The sequence below is a fragment of the Arctopsyche grandis genome, chromosome 13 (assembly GCF_051622035.1).
Source record: "Arctopsyche grandis isolate Sample6627 chromosome 13, ASM5162203v2, whole genome shotgun sequence".
NCBI classification, from domain to species: Eukaryota; Metazoa; Arthropoda; class Insecta; order Trichoptera; family Hydropsychidae; genus Arctopsyche; species Arctopsyche grandis.
Window position 1 is genome coordinate 23,145,738 of NC_135367.1, and position 14,126 is coordinate 23,159,863.

At 34.6% G+C, this 14,126-nt stretch overlaps 1 protein-coding gene across 2 annotated transcripts; it reads left to right on the top strand.

The window, feature by feature from the left end:
* The first annotated feature begins 43 nt into the window (after positions 1–43).
* On the top strand, positions 44–11,455 carry LOC143921000 (CLIP domain-containing serine protease B4-like). Of its 2 annotated transcripts, none has more exons than XM_077444077.1 (6): positions 44–500; positions 4,194–4,363; positions 4,440–4,704; positions 6,834–7,127; positions 10,184–10,361; positions 10,883–11,455. In XM_077444077.1, exons 1-6 carry the CDS (start codon positions 437–439, stop codon positions 11,124–11,126), a joined length of 1,215 nt encoding a protein of 404 aa, XP_077300203.1. In that variant the 5' UTR covers positions 44–436; the 3' UTR covers positions 11,127–11,455. The 2 variants fall into 2 exon arrangements, with proteins under 2 accessions (XP_077300203.1, XP_077300204.1); XM_077444078.1 differs by having other exon boundaries at positions 64–155; positions 10,883–11,422.
* Positions 11,456–14,126: the final 2,671 nt, after the last annotated feature.

The window sequence follows — 14,126 nt, forward strand, 5'->3', positions numbered from 1 at the left end:
AACGAGGGGGTATTCAACATTTTACAACGCATGCGAAAAAGACAGATACACACGCGTTACCACCTTCGTAACAGTCGTGCGCGCACAGAAGTTTACACAATGACAAATCCATCAACAAGGACATGCAAATTTTAGCATCATCAATTCGCAAAAGTGTTTGTAAACAAACCGCACTGCAGGTGCATACAAGTCCATACGATCGTCACTCTCTTTGGACAATAGCGCACACCCGATTGCGGTAAAATTGAGATTGTGACGCATCTCGGAGGTTTTGGGAATCTCCCCGATCGAAAACCGATTCGGTAAAAACAGGTGGTTTACGAGACGGATTAGTCAGTTGGTCGGTCGTGCTACCGGTGTGTGGACGTTTTCGTTGATATATTTGACCCGATTCGCACCGACCGGTTCGCCTAGGTCAGGCCAGGGGTCGTTAACGATGCAGCAGAGGTGGTGCATCTTTGTGGTGACGATCGCATTCGTGGTGATCGCGGTTAATTGCCGTAAGTTGACCGATTCGACCGGTTCGTATATGTATGTGCATATACAATGTGCGTAGTGCTGTGTCAAATATTTTATGTATATAATTATATATAACTAGTGGCTTTACTCGGCTTCGCTCGGTATTTGTAATATAAGCCGCTTGATTTTTAAATGCTTTTTATTATTACGAAATTATGTTCACAATACATCTTGTATCTATTTTAAGAGCTACTGATCTACTGATCATTTTCTATTTTAAATTTTAATTTAATTTTGTTAGTAATCATAGTATTATATTATTATAATGTTAATGTACAGCATAATAGGAAAAAGAGCTCAAAAACCTATTTATAATTCTTATAAATGCTCATAATACATATAATACATAATATTAATTAAAGATTCAAAAAGCAAATTGGTATATAAACCGCTTAAACATGGCCAGTCTAATAGTAAAAATTTTATTAAATTTATTTGATTATTAATTTGTTCGATGACGGATTTACGAATCAACAAAGTCTCTTTCGAAATTATATATTAGATTAATAATAAAGTTGTTATGACGATAATAATATGTAGTCGTTTTGATTCTGCGATTTTTAATTGAATTTTATTTTCTCTGTTGTGAAATTAACCTGTTTTTGTTCGCATTCAAGGATTTTGCGTGGGCTTGTTTTTCGATATTAATTTACTGCATTTTTTTTATATTGAGATTCGTTCCGTTTGAAAAAAAAAAATTTTTTTGCATCTTATTAGCAGAAAAGATGCTAAAAAATATTCCTCAAGATTTCAGTGGGCGTCAATGGATTGAACTGAACCATAGAAGTAAATAAAAGTATCTTGGAAAGTATTATACACACTATTAATGTTTTTGTGTATTTTTAAAATATTTATTTTTTTGATTATTTGTCTACAAAACTTTAGTATACATATGTATTAAGTATCGTAGACTATAAAAGTATTATATAATACATATACTAAAGTTTTGTAGACTGATGTAAAAAACATATTCTAATTTTAAACACATTAAAATTTCCCCCGCGGCGTAATGAGCACAAAATACAAATATAAGATTAAATAGCAACAAAATAATGCTAGAAACTAGTATATGCTTAAAAATATACTCAAACTAAATTTGACTCATTTAATTAGAATATTATAATTTTGTTGGTTTGCTCTCGTTTATGAGATAGGAGCATTTTAAATAAAAATGGGCAATTTTTAATTTTTTTTTATTCAATATATATTTTTACTTTATCAATGTTCATATGTATGTATGTATGTAGTAATAATAGATGAACTCGAGATATTGACTGATTCGAACTCAGAATCAATCACATTTTCATGTTCTAGTTTTAACTAGACGTACTAGAATTCGAACGGTTAATAATGTCTTATATTTTTTAAACGCTTTTTTGTCCATTTACTTTGAACACTGATGGTTTTTCTAAGACATTGGCCATTTCTAAGAAAAAATAAACCACGTTTAGCCGCCCTTTACTCATAACTAGAGACCGGAGCCACTGTGCGCTGTTCATTGTTCATTTGCTCTCTAGCTTTGTAATACAAAACTAGATAGCAAAAAAAAGGTTCACCATAAAAATTAACAATGCAGGGCAAACAATGAACAATGAACGGCACAAAGTGGCTCCGGTCTCTAGTCATGAGTAAAGTGAGGCGCGTGGATGCGCCGGCTCGAAATAAATGGGTTTCTTTTCGGGTTAACAATAGAGATTGACAAAAGGATCCCGTTTCGGCGCATTCTAAGGGTGATTAGGCAATATCAAATAACAATAGAGATTTCAACACAGCTGAAAGCAAACAAAAAGCTTTTCGATGAAGCTAACAATAGCAAAACCTATTTGCCACAATTGAACAATAAACGGCACGCTCTCGGTCCTACCTCTACGCTATGTCTACTCTTAACTTATGAGTAGAGGTAGGACCGGAAGCGCGCCGTCTATTGTTCCATTATTGTAAATGCTTTGTAAAAAAGGTTCGGCAAACCTTTAACAATGCATTTACAACATGTGAACAATGAACAGCGCGCTCTGGGTCCGTTTTTTACTTATGAGTCATAATCAACTTCTTTATGTTTTAATATTTAAAATGACTTCCTTTTTTAAATATTTTACTATAATTATAGTAATATGTGAGAAAATAAATAAAACATACATTTTTTCACATATTTTACTATAATTATAGTAATAATCACTTGAACTTTCGGAGATGTAACGAAAACTCAATGTTCTAAATATGTAATAATTATGGATATTGTTTGGTAAACATTGAATAAATCGTACACATGGAATCTCTACCTATTTAATTGTATTATATCATATTTATTTATTTATTATTTCATAATAATAATAACAATTATATGACCAATGTGACCTGACAGATTGCCCCAAAGTGTCACACCAGTCTTACAAAAAAGAAAAGAACAATATAAATCACCATTCATCATTCATCTCATTCAAAAAGACTTGAATTTAAGTTGAATCTCATCAACGTGACAATTGAACAGGTCCAAATGTTCATCTTTCACATTAAGGAACCGGAAAGGCTTAATTTATATGTATGTATACATTAAATATACATACATATACTTAAATAATTAATGTATATGTATGTATACATTAAGTATTTATAATTTGCAGAAAGTTTGAGTGTTCATGACCTACATAGTTCTTTCTTTATTGACAAAGAAAGTTGACATTCATAAAAGTAGGTGTGATTAAATTAGAACAACTGCATTACTACAATATATGTACATATGTATGTATTGTTTATGCTAAAATCGCAACGAATCCAAAATAATAATCAAAATAGTCTATGTCCATTTGGAATGGACCGTAATTTAACAGACAATGCTAAAAAACTGAATCGATGAATCTAATGCGACGCTAAAAAGTGCTTTTTTTTTGTCAATTTATGTTGTTCAATTCATATGTATGTATTTATATATGTATATGTAAGTAGAATGAACCATTGTGTGCATTTCAATTTCCAATAATGACTTGCATGAGAGTGGTATAAAAATAGACTGGTCGTAATACCATATGGATGTGCTGAGGAACCTTAAGAACCAAACCACATAAGTAATATTTTGACAACCCCAACTTCGTGAATACTCTTTGTGTGTATAATACTATGTTGTATGAAAGCAGATTTATAAAGTTTTATGACATTGATGTTGCCATTGTGTTGCCAAGTTTAACGGTGTACTAAAAACATTGCAGATGTCATTATTTGAAATTAATCATTATCATGAAATTCGCCCGAAAACAATTCACCAAAAGCACGTGTATTGACAATATGTAATCATTAAACAGACAAACCCACAACCACATAGAGATCGATGTCATCGGGGAATCCCACTGCGAAGTCACCGTGGGGGGGTCGACCGGGCGTGCACATAAATAATGCTATACAATTCGATCAAAGTGCACTTGTACATGCAAGAATGTCACATCTCTATCCATCACGCCCCCCCCCCCCCCTCCTACCTCAGATTCGTAAAATATCACGTAAAGATAAGGATAAACGCTGCAAAAAGTCTACCGTTGATCTAGGAGTGTTTGTTCAAATAATATAAGACTTCTACATTTGGTGTAAACTATTTCGAAATGATTCTATTATTATTATTAGCTATTTTCCTTGTATGTAAGATTTGATGCCGAATTGTAAATTCATATCATGTTTCGTTTCAGAAAGTGACCCTGAGGATGGCTGCGTGACTCCGAGTGGTCAACCAGGTACCTGCATCATCTTGAACCAGTGCAATGTACTCGCACAATTGCTAATGGTGCGACCTTTACCTCAGTCAAGCCGAGAACTTCTCGTCAGGTCAAATTGTGGCTACGAAGGTGCTCAACCCAAGGTAACTAAGATGAAAGAACTCGTGTGCTATGCAAAAACTAAAAATATGTGCATAATTGAGCATTTTCTTGTTTCAGGTTTGCTGTCCTCCGCAAAGGACAACAACTCCTACACCTCAGCCGGTTTCTCCGCTTACTTCAAGGATAATGAATCCGGTCACTCAAGCACCCAGACCAAACAATCAGCAGGAATACAGAGAGCCCCCTCCGGATGTAACGAGACACCCGAATCTATCCATGTTGCCAACTAATTGCGGTCCTCTGGAAGACGATCGCATCCTGGGGGGAAACAAAACAGGAGTGTTCGACTTTCCATGGATGGCACTATTGGCTTATAATACAGGTGATAATTTATTTATATAACACATGAACGACTAGCAAACCCTTCCACCCTGAACTGTCTCGACAAACTTAAAACACTGGTGAATTGTATTTCGGCGAATTTCGTGTATTTTTAGTTGTTAATATTTATTTATTTCTTTGCCTGTACATCCTGTGCCACATCACAGTACACGGCAACAGCACAACACATCATCTCACGTAAACGACAGCTTCTATTCATACTATACAACAGCGCACACTCAGACAAGTTTTGACCGAGTGCAAGGCAAAATCAGCTTACATATATAATACATTACATGGAAATATTCATATGCGCATGCGCACTTTCATTAGTACGTCTGCTCTCGCTACTATGACGTCACGTCGTATATGAATATTTCCACAGTGGCCAAAGGAAACCAGTTTTGCTTGATACGTTACGGTGGCATGTAATTCTGTATAGTATGAATAGATTCTGTCGGCTACTGCTGTTGCTTGCTGTTACGTCTACGCCACGTAATATATGAATGTGTCCGTAAAAAATGTACCAAATTATACTTTTCGTACTGCAGTTGACGGTACGTGCTGTGCTAATATGAATTAACTGATATTCGAATATATGTATGTTATACTAAGGGGTCTACCTCACGGGACCGAAAGTGAAACGCCCGAAAACGCAAATATCGGAAGGCAAAGATCGAAAATAGAAAGATCTTAAGTCGAAAGATAAAAAAAAGGTCGTACATCCTCACTTAATTTGCGCGAGCAGGATACAACAGAAACAAGAGGAACAGACTTTTCCTTCCGTATTCTGCGCGCGCACATTAAACAAGGCTGTATGACAAAAAGAGAGATAATTTCACCGCATGCCACTCATATATATTATAAATATACATAGTACCGTTTACCATGCACCCTTTTTTTTGATCTTTCGACTTAAGATCTTTCGATTTTCGATCTTTGCCTTCCGATATTTGCGTTTTCGAGCGTTTCACTTTCGGTCCCGTGAGGGAGACCGACTAGTGATATATCGATACTGTCGCTCTTGGAAAAAATTAAGTGTGAATAAAAAATAGTAATAATTGTGTTTTAAAAACCACTGATTGGTCGGTGAGTATTTCGTAATGGTGCTTACGGACTAAACCAACGACGATTTTGGGCCAACTTTTTAACCAGCAGTAGCGTACAAAATATCGAAATAAAAATTAAATTTTAAAATTGAAATTAAATATCAAAATCAAGCTAAAGAGCGAGATTGAGCTAAAATTAGATCATCGTTGATGTTTTGAATTACAACAATGTTTTGAATTACGACGATACGCATTACAACCAGAGAAATATTATAATTTCTCTGCATACGAGCGAAAAAAAATATTGTTAAAGTCGTCACGAGATGTTACTGTATTTCCACGTGGATGATCGATAAAAAAAAACAATTCATAAAAAAACGCGGTGTCGGATGTCGGTGATTTGTCAAAGGGTTTTTTTTCTTTCGTCGAAATAAAATTAATAATCACACATTATCCGATAAATTTTACCTCTGAAATGATTTAATTACTTGATTTATTTCGACGAAAGAAACAATTGAAGAATAAAAAAATCCGTTTGATGTGACCGACAACACCCCGGGTTAGCAAAAATCGTTGGATCACCCATACTAATACATGGTATATTCTCAGTAACTGCGCATTACGGGGAAGTAAAAATAATAATTCTTTGATTTTTTTTCGATCTTAGTGCGTATCTTCGTAAGTCAAAACATCTTCGACAAACAAAAGTCGAGGATTACCTGTATGTGATTGTTGATGATCTAATTTTAGGTCAATCTCGAAAATTTATTTAAATTGTGCATGTTTTGTTTTAACTTTCAATATTTAATTTTAATTTTAATATAATGATTATAATTTTATTTTGATACTTGAATTTAATTTTAATATAATAATAATAGTTTTAATTTTGATATTTAATTTGAATTTTTAAATTTAATTTTTATTTCGATATTTTGTACGCTACTGGTTTTAAAAGTTGGCCTATGGGCCATTCGTTGGCTTGGTGCGTACGCACCATAAGAACGACAACTTTCTGTATGATTTCGCTACAGTCGCTATAGAAGTGCTTACACTTAAAAAAAAAAGTTTTTCATGAATTCAGCTCGAGGGATGTCGTTCAGATGCGGTGGGACGATTATCAACGAACGCTACATCCTGACTGCTGCTCACTGCATCACCAACTTGAGGGGTCTGACCCTGGCTGGAGTCAGAGTTGGTGAGCACGACATTCGCAACGAGACTGACTGTGAGGGTGAGGCAGATGCTTTAGATTGCGCACCACCACCTCAAGACTTTACCATCGAAGAAATTCTACCTCATCCAAGCTACAGTCCTGTCCGGCTGCAGGATGACATCGGTCTGCTTAGACTGTCTGCGCCTATAGACTTCAATAGTGGTAAGTACAGCTTTCACAGGCCTTCAGATAAGACAGGCCCGCACCTTGAAGCACCATACACACCATACCTTGCACCATGCTTTGCACCATACCCAAAAAACAAGTTTGGGTAAATTTTTTAGAAACTTTTACATTACACATTCGTTCTCTCGGTGTGTATTCTAGGACGAGAAGTGGAAATACGAAGTCATGGGATGAAAACACCTCATATTTTTAAAACATTCTATTTTTTCTGTACGACACAGCGAAAGAGTTGAACCACATCTATGTAATTTATTTTGTATGACATGTGATTGGTAATAATTAGAAAATAAAAAAAGGTTAACTGGTAGTTCAGGGTTACTCATCAATGTTCGTAGTTGACGTTGACGAAAAAACATTTACTGATATACTGTTATATCAAACCATAATAATATTATGTATTGACAACAATGCATGTTTACTATTTTTTTACGCGTTGAACGGCATTTACGCTACATTTTACTCAAATGGCAGTTATTCCAAAGAATAAAACATCTATGTATGTATGTATACGTTTATTCATAAATTTACATATATTATTTCGTAGAAAAGTATATATCAATTTTCCACAGGCAATCATTTATTTCAAGAAGGAAATACATTGTTAGCATAAATAAATTAAAAATTTACTAATGCTATAAATTACCCGTACCCCTTGTACCCGATATTGTTGGTATATTAGGTTACTAAATTAAAAGAAATGTGTCGTCAGTCATGTGTCCGATCTCCACGGGGTTGAATTTTTTTCAAATGCCTTTTAAATGTATTTATATTTATTGTTTAATATGAAAAAATGGTAAAACTACCTACCTACCTACATATAAACAATATAAAACACCGATAGGAAAATTAATTAATGAGTTAAATTATCAATAGATAGCGGTAAATTCTCTGCCAAGAGGAAAGATTAGTAGCGATCAGTATATGTACATATATATAGAAGTTTTTTTATTTTATTATTGTATCCGTATATATGTTACACCGAATCCATGAAATTGTCTATTACAAGCATTCGGCAAGAGAATTGCCGAATGCGTGAAAAATGCAAGCACGTTGCCCAGTTCACGGATTCCGTAAATTCTTTGCCGAATGCGTGAACTGGACAGCGTGTTATATTATAACCAAGTGTCAAAGTGACAGCTGAATAAGGATGTTTAATTTACATATTATTATGTATAATATGACTACATACAAATGTTTCACTGTTAAAATATTGATCAAAATGTATAAAAATGGCATTAATTTATGTATAAGTCATATGAGATGATCTAAACATATGTATGTAGTCATATTATACATAATAATATGTAAATTAAACTAAATTAAACATCCTCATTCAGCTGTCACTTTGACATTTGTCCACGCTGTCCAGTTCTAAAAAACAACACCGGAGCGCTGCTGTCTATTTGCCGACTCCATGCTTTGAGCAGACAAATTCTTGCCGAATACACGCATTCGCCAAAGAATTTGCCAAATCCGTGAACTGGGCAACGTGCTTGCATTTTTCACGAATTCGGCAATTCTCTTGCCGAATGCGTGTAATAGACAATTTCACGGATTCGGTGTAACATATACGTATTGGCAGTGGTTTAACTGTGACGTACATATGTATGTCGAATCGAAACGACTATTATAGTACAGCGAGCGTTATCTCAGACAGACAGAATAGCGATATTATATATGATATCTCGTGGTACCTCAATTACAATATTTGTAATTTTGTAACATTTGATTCTATGTTTGTCTATATGTACTATTAAAAAATTTGGATGTGACCAACCCATTGCAACTTAATCTATGTATTTGAGGAATATAAGAAGGTCACAAAACAAAATTCGATATTGAACCGTACATACACATTCACATATACCGGCAGCATTATTAAATACTAATAGCTACGACAGCATTTTCGATTCAAATTGAGGGCAAATGTATGGAAACTTGCACAAGACAAAAGTTCTACTTCCGATTTTTGGATTTTGTTACTTTTGTACTAACTTAGACCTTATCAGCTCTAAGTTAGTACATAAAGAATACAAATATAAATTTTCAGCTTGATACGTTCAGGGGTGTGGACAGAATAGTGGACACAACATATTTTTAAATTTAGTGATTTTTTTTATTTTCATCACATTAATACAAGAATTGTACTTGAATTTTTTCGTGAAGAGCACACATGTTTAACGGGTCGAAAAAAATAGTGGGAGAAAAATCGAAAAAGAGTAAACTGCCAAATTTTATACGAAACTTGGTATTAAGCTTAATCTTCTAGAAATGAAATTTCAGTTCAATTAACCAAAAGGTTTCTGAGAAAAACATAAAAAAAACCTCGGTTCTCTAGAGTAAAAGTACTACTTCCGGTTCAGGTAAAAATATTCAAAAAATATCAGGGTATAAAATTTATAATTTCTATTTCTACGGTACCATTTCCGGTCAACTTAAAAATTTGAAAAAAAATTACGGTGTATCGATAAAAATTTCAGTAACCGATACTAAGTTTCAGTTCGATAGAACTAACGATGTTTAAAAAATCCCCAAAATACACAGACACACACAGACACACATACACAGACACATTTTTTCTAGATCATGAAAACATGATCAGTGATCGATTCTGAGTTCGAATCAGTCAAAATCTCGATTTCAAATTTTCGCATGATCACAAAACTTAATCTATTGTTACTACGTATATAGATAAAGTAATTACACCTGGATATTTTATCCTATAAATTTGATTAATCAATCAAAAATTGAATTCAGATTCTGACCTTTAATGATAAATAATTTAACCCGCAAATCTTCATTCAAGGTCGTCTTGATAAAAATATTTTGAAAGTAAATAAAAAAAAAAAAACTAGCAGCCGTCGTTTGAAACGAGTTTGAATTTCGGCCACAATTAAGAAACTTGCGAATATGTGCGATTTCATGTTAAAAATGCTAAAAAGAACCTGCCCTTGCGGAATAAGGGTAGTTAATGTTTCTCAAATGATAATTATCTGTAATTTTTCAATGTTCGTTCTAATTTGATTTTGCAGAAAACTCTAAGCCAGTGTGTCTGCCATCATCCGAGGCACTGAGGAATATGCGGCTAGAAGGTACGACGATAGTTGTTACAGGTTGGGGTGCCACAGAAACTGGTACCAGCTCCCCAGAATTATTAAGAGTCAACCTGCCTGTTCTCACAAATACAAGATGTGGAGAAATACACAATAGGTAAATAAACAACAAAACACCAGTAGCGGCTTGTTCATAAGGGCAGCGGGCTGCAGACCTCCCAGTATAATACACACTCATGCTATTTTTGTCGTCCATATGGGCTGTAAGGCTGCTGACCCCAGTATAGTATGCTATTTTTGCTATGGTCACCGATATGGTCAACATAACATATCTGCAGCCCCTCCACTGTGAATTCTCACGAGCCGCCACTGCAAAATACCCGTTTTTATCTTCTTCTCCTGATGATAAGCGCCACAGTTGGCAATACTGATACGATTAACAATATAAACGTAGCAGTTTAACCCAATCTTATGCAGAACTCAGATTGAATCATTTTTTTTATATTCCTCGCATATTTTCTACTACTTCACTTTTCTTCACCTATTTTACTTATCTTCATTTTAAATTAATTCTCAATTTTTCCTTTTTTCCCGTTTCCTGTCTATTCATTTTTTGACCGACTAAAGTTTTGAGATTTATTTTCTATGCACAATTCAATAAAAAATTTCATATTTCAGATCTGTTGCCGCTGGTATAGGCTTCAAGCAAGTATGCGCCGGTGGAATTCAGGGAGTGGACTCCTGCGGTGGAGATTCGGGAGGTCCTCTCATGTCTCCTGGAGAAGTTGGAGGAGTTCAGAGATTCGTCCAACATGGAATAGTTAGCTTCGGCCCTAAAAGGTGTGGCACGGCTAATTTACCTGGAGTCTATACTCGAGTAGCCTATTACATGGACTGGCTCCTGGACCAACTAAAACCTTAATTTGTGTAATAATGATGTTAATTTATGAAAAAAGGACAAATTTTCTGCAATACCTCTTGCAGATATATGTAATCAGTGCATCAAGTTAATGTGTCACGTGATAATATTACGAACATAAATTATTCCCATTTCGAAGACTGAACATTTTAATTTAATTTAATTAGAGTAAAGATCCTTATTCTATAATAGTTTGTAAACCAAAATTGTACAATTTTTATGCATTTATAAATGTATTCGTGTAAATATATGTTTTTTCAATGTGTACATTAATAAAATATTTTTTTATCAAAAATGTCAAAAATATCCAAATAATTACATAATCTCTTTAGATACTTGATGAATTACTACAAAAAGTCAGTGCGATAACCGTGAATAGACCAGCTTGTAGAACCACCAGATGGAAATGATGTACTGTATATGTAGTTATATTGTATATATGTACATACAAACCAGTGGCGTGCGCTGAAATTCTCTCTCTTTTTGTCGTACAGCCTTACTTAATGTGCACGAGCAGGATACAAGGGGAACAGGCTGTTCCTCTTGTATCCCGTTCGTGCACGTTAAGTAAAGCTGTACGACAAAAAGAGAGAGAATTTCAGCGCACGCCACTGATACAAATATATATTGTCACAAAGAGAAATAATACTTTATTCTTTGCTGCCAAGATAAAATAAATAAATAACAAACGAATTCTATGCCATATTTTCAAATTGACTTCATCATATTTATATTATAAAAACAAACATTACTCGTAATTAACAGTCATTAAACCGGTTGGCTATGCGACAAATTACATAGACATAATATGTAAGTATAAATGTGTATTTATAATTAATAGGTACTTACAAAAGGGAAATCCTAACAATACATGCAACATACATTGTATTTATTACAATAATTCTACCTATGTATTCTTATATATTAGATTTCATAAAATTGTCAGTAAAAAGATGGAATTATATGGGCAGAAACCAAAACTCGTTGTAAATAAATATTACAATTTTCGGATAGACTTTAAAATACATATTTCATTTTATTATTAAGAAGAGAAAACACTGGTCAATGGCCATGCTGACTGAATCATTACCCACGCGAATTTTTAAAAAGTTTATAACCTCGATGGTGTTTCTTTTCACCATAAAATGATACCAATATATCGGTGCGCTTATGGCGACGAAGTGGTTAATATTTGCATATATATGTATGTAGGTGTGCGTGTAGGAAAACACTAGTTGTTGGCCACTTAAAGGTAAGCACTAAAAATAGAGTCGCCTGGAATTTGACTTAAGATCCAACATGGTACATATATTGTGAAATTCTCAGAAATACTCCAAATACATTGGTGGTGGTGCGAAATGAATTTATAAATACAATTTTTTGCAAATACGTTGTAAATAATCCACGACTTGTACAGAATTGCGATGCGGTGCAAACGATCGACAAGCGCCAGACAGACTGAACCACAGATTAGCGACACGTGTACCTTATACGTGCGCACTGCTCGCACTTACACGAAGCGAAATCTACCCGAAGTCCCGACATATCTACCCTGTATACGTTCTGTGCTTCTGATACTTTAGTTCCGAACTTTGCCTTATTAAACCAGAAAGATCCAATTCAATTTTAATAATTGCATCTGTGCACATCGAAAGGTTACTCGTCATCTGATGTGCAATATATCATTCATGAAGTCGAGAATTGCGTTTAAAGGTCTGTTCATACTTAACAGCACTGCACGGCTTCAGCACTGCACGACTCCGTTTCAAATATGTCATTTTATTACATTTCTATTCATATCTACCTACACGTCGCGGTCACGTCACGGTTACAGCAATTTGGCCGAGTGCAAGGCAAAATCGGCTTACTTATACATTAGAGGCCATGACGATACGCCACAATATTGCTTACGTCATATTGTCGAGTACTTGCAATATAAATGCACACACGTGCATTCGTAGCTACGCGTCAGAATACAAGTCAGCAAAAATGTTTCGGCGTTTATCGAACGAAAAATTATGTATAATCGCGTTGTTGTTGAAAGAAGACGCTCAAGAAGGGAATAAAAAAGCACGGAGGCGTTTTGATGTGCATCCCATGTTAAAAATAGAAAAACCGAAGGAGAGTTTTGGACACTGTATAAGGAGCTTGTGGATGATGGACAAAATTTTTTTAAATATTTCCGTAAAAAATTTAATTTTTTTTTAAATATTTGCGCCAAAACCATGTCGAAAGATTGAACAGCTGTCAACTGTCACTATCGATAATTGGTCCAAAACAGCAAAGCGGCAGACTCATGGCACGTAATTCGCGTATATATTTCCACGATGGCCAAAAAAACGGATACGATACGTTGACGGATGTTGCTGTAAGGTATGAACAGGAAATGTCGGGTACTGCTGTAAGCCTGCCGTGGCGTAAACGTGACGGTTGGTATGAATATACCAGTGGCGGCTCGTAATAATTTTTAGTGGCGGGGCTGCACTGAAAAGATGTCTAAAAAATGTCACCATAATTATTCTATCATGTCATAACAGGACAAAATAAGCACAATTTTTGGCGTACGACCACTTACATGTGAATTTAAGTATTATTGAAAAAAAAACTAGCAAAATTCACCACCCATTAAAAGGGTGCGTCCAAACGCGATGAAGATTTCGAAAAATACGCTGGTACTCCAGTAAGATTGCTAAAAAAAATTCGTTCTTGCTGGTTTCGCGACGCGGATTAAAAAAAACCCCAAAACCTTTCAAAAACTTAACCCCCTAATTCGTAACGAAAAACATTAACCTGTTGACAATGCATCGATACATCGGTTGTTTCATCTGCCATAACAGCTAGATAAGTTGCTTTTTTTTATTTCAGCACTTATTTGTTCCCTACACACGTTCAAAATACAATCTAAAAGTTAATTTTGAATAGTTTTTGATGTCCCTTTAAAAACCGAAGAAGTTTGAAAATGTTTTTTTAAAGAATCGTCGAAATTTTGTGAATATTCTAGAA